The sequence below is a fragment of the Asparagus officinalis genome, chromosome 2, assembly GCF_001876935.1.
Source record: "Asparagus officinalis chromosome 2, Aspof.V1, whole genome shotgun sequence".
Lineage (NCBI taxonomy): Eukaryota > Viridiplantae > Streptophyta > Magnoliopsida > Asparagales > Asparagaceae > Asparagus > Asparagus officinalis.
Window position 1 is genome coordinate 18,080,878 of NC_033795.1, and position 2,425 is coordinate 18,083,302.

The following is a 2,425-nucleotide window of genomic DNA, read 5'->3' on the forward strand; positions in this document are numbered from 1 at the left end:
TATAACAACCAAGAAAGCTCAAGAAAACTAGACGGTTGAGAAGTAAAATCTAAGCATTAACATAATTTTGCTATAATAATCAAGTAGAAATTGTTTTGTGATATCTTAAGATACGCAAACACCAGGAACCCAAGCATTTATCACCAGTAAAATTGGTAAAAGTAGTAGTAAGAATAAAACAAAGAAATATTTGGATTAGGTTGTAAAGTATCACATATTTTTGAACTATGCGTACTGCATTAGCTATCATAGATGCAAAATCTCATCAAAACTTCACCTAAAATCAGATCATTTTGGGAAATGCTGTCAACATTTTCCCGTATATATATTTGGCTATCTACTGATTTTTTTATTTTCTATTGGAATGCTCAAAATCTCTAATTCGAGACCATGCTAGGATAGAAGAAACTTTATACTGATGCCTATACTGACGTTCCAAACCTGGCTTCAAATGATTATGATTTAGTGTAGCACTATAATTTGTTCAGCTGTATCTGAAGTTTTTTGTTACAATCTGATGACCTAATTCTTTATGGGTTTATTATTTTTCTTAGGTGTGGAGTCATTTGATGTGGACCTCAAGGAACAAAAGGTCACTGTGAAAGGCAATGTGAAGCCCGATGCAGTTCTACAAACCGTTTCAAAGACTGGGAAGAAAACCTCCTTTTGGGATGAAGCTGCTGCTGCTCCTCCTGCAGCTTCTACCACCACAGCATGAAAGAAAATATGGGAGGGAAATGGCGTAAACTCACGATTGTAATATTTTCACAATTTCCTTTATGGTGCCATTTTGTTATCTGAGTGTCTGAATAATTGTGACTATTTGGCTCCTGCTTGTTAGATGAATGACATGTAGTCTTGGGGTATTATGCTGTTTGTGATATTAGGCAGCACGCCTCTGTAGTTGGGATATCTTTGCTGAACGTTTATATAGAAACCTCTTTGGTGCAACTTTTCCAGGTCTAGATGGTGCTGTGCTTTTCGCGTTTCTTGTTTGTATTTCGCTTGCGAGATCTTGAGATGGATTCCCTTTCTCTTGTCATTTACTTGTTACTCTTGATTCCCGTAGTCTAATGCTTTTGTTATGTCTAGATCATCGCGGCAAGGGAAGAACTATATGTATTTCGTGTCAGTTTGGCTATTTTGTGAAACTTTGCTATTTTGTCATTTCTCTTTAATTAAATATGGATGGTCATACTTTTTCTTGTTCCTTCAAGCAGGTATTGATTTTGTGGATTTCCTGTTTGTAAAGTGGTCCTAGACCATAATGGTGGCAGCGTCTGCTTGATGTCTTGAATCCTAATATGTACTTATTATTTCAAAGCACGTTTCCAGTTTTTTAAATTGTTAGAGGACCTTTGCACTCTGATCTTGTTCATTTGTAAGAAAAAGATTACGTGTCTTGATTCTTGTATGCTACTGTCATGGGAAGTTTGATGCGTGCTACATCGTGCATTAGGCTAGATATTGCACATGCGCTCAACGGGGTCCGCGGGTGCATGGTAGTATGAAAAGAGACGGGGTGAAACGATGAAATGGATATTTTAACATCTCAAGGATCAAAATGTATTGCTTCATTTTTGTAAGGGATGATACAGGTCAGGTGTGACAGGGCTATTCGGATTCTGAGCTTGAGCACATAGAGGTTCATTTTAATTGGGGTTTGTTTACTTACGAATTTTAATTGTCTTAGCGCTTTAACAGAGATGTATCGCATTTCACCATAAACGTAACCTGCAATTTTCTATCATCTTAGCTACTTAGGAGGTATGGCACATTTCATCGTAACAAACCAGCGAATGAAGGCATCTGGTAGAAGGGGTTAGCTACTGATTTTGGTCTGTATCAAGATCAGCTGGCCTGGCACTATGCAATGCAGAGTTAGTCCAGAACTCGTTGAAGGAGTTGGGAGAAATAATCTCCTGGTCTCAGGTAGTCATCGACAATTTCCATATATAGCACATGTGAGGCAAGAATTTGGAACACGCTACGCGAGGATGTCTTCTGGCTATAATTCTCTTTGCTTTTCTAATTAAAAAGGATTGATCATCCACTGCTGTCCGAGGATGTAGAACTTGCTTCGAACCTTGTCAATTATACTGTTTGTGATTTTCATTTGTTCTCTGTTTTATCTCCATATTCATGTTTTTCTGCATCTCCAATATTGGAGAATAAGAAAGAGGTTAATGCTTTCGAATCTACGATATTTGGAGCATCTAAGCGCGTTTTCACTATATCTATTTTCGATCTATTAGTCGGTGGTTGAAAATTTTCAAAGATATGGTTGATTAGTCGCATTGCAACGACCAAGCGTTTTCAACGTATACGACAAGATTTAGTTCATAAATTCCTTACCGTATATCGATTTTCTAGAGTTGAATAGGATAATTTGTTTTATCTTTCGCTAAAAAAACTATTAATTCTT

The 2,425-nt window shown here is 37.0% G+C and overlaps 1 protein-coding gene across 1 annotated transcript in view; it reads left to right on the forward strand.

Moving 5' to 3' along the window:
• LOC109830429 (copper transport protein ATX1-like) overlaps nt 1–962 on the forward strand; it is a 5,881-nt gene extending 4,919 nt beyond the window's left edge. The window contains exon 3 of the mRNA XM_020397681.1: nt 555–962. Coding sequence (XP_020253270.1) covers nt 555–718 — 164 coding nt within the window. The 3' untranslated portion in view covers nt 719–962. The remainder of the gene's footprint in view (nt 1–554) is intronic.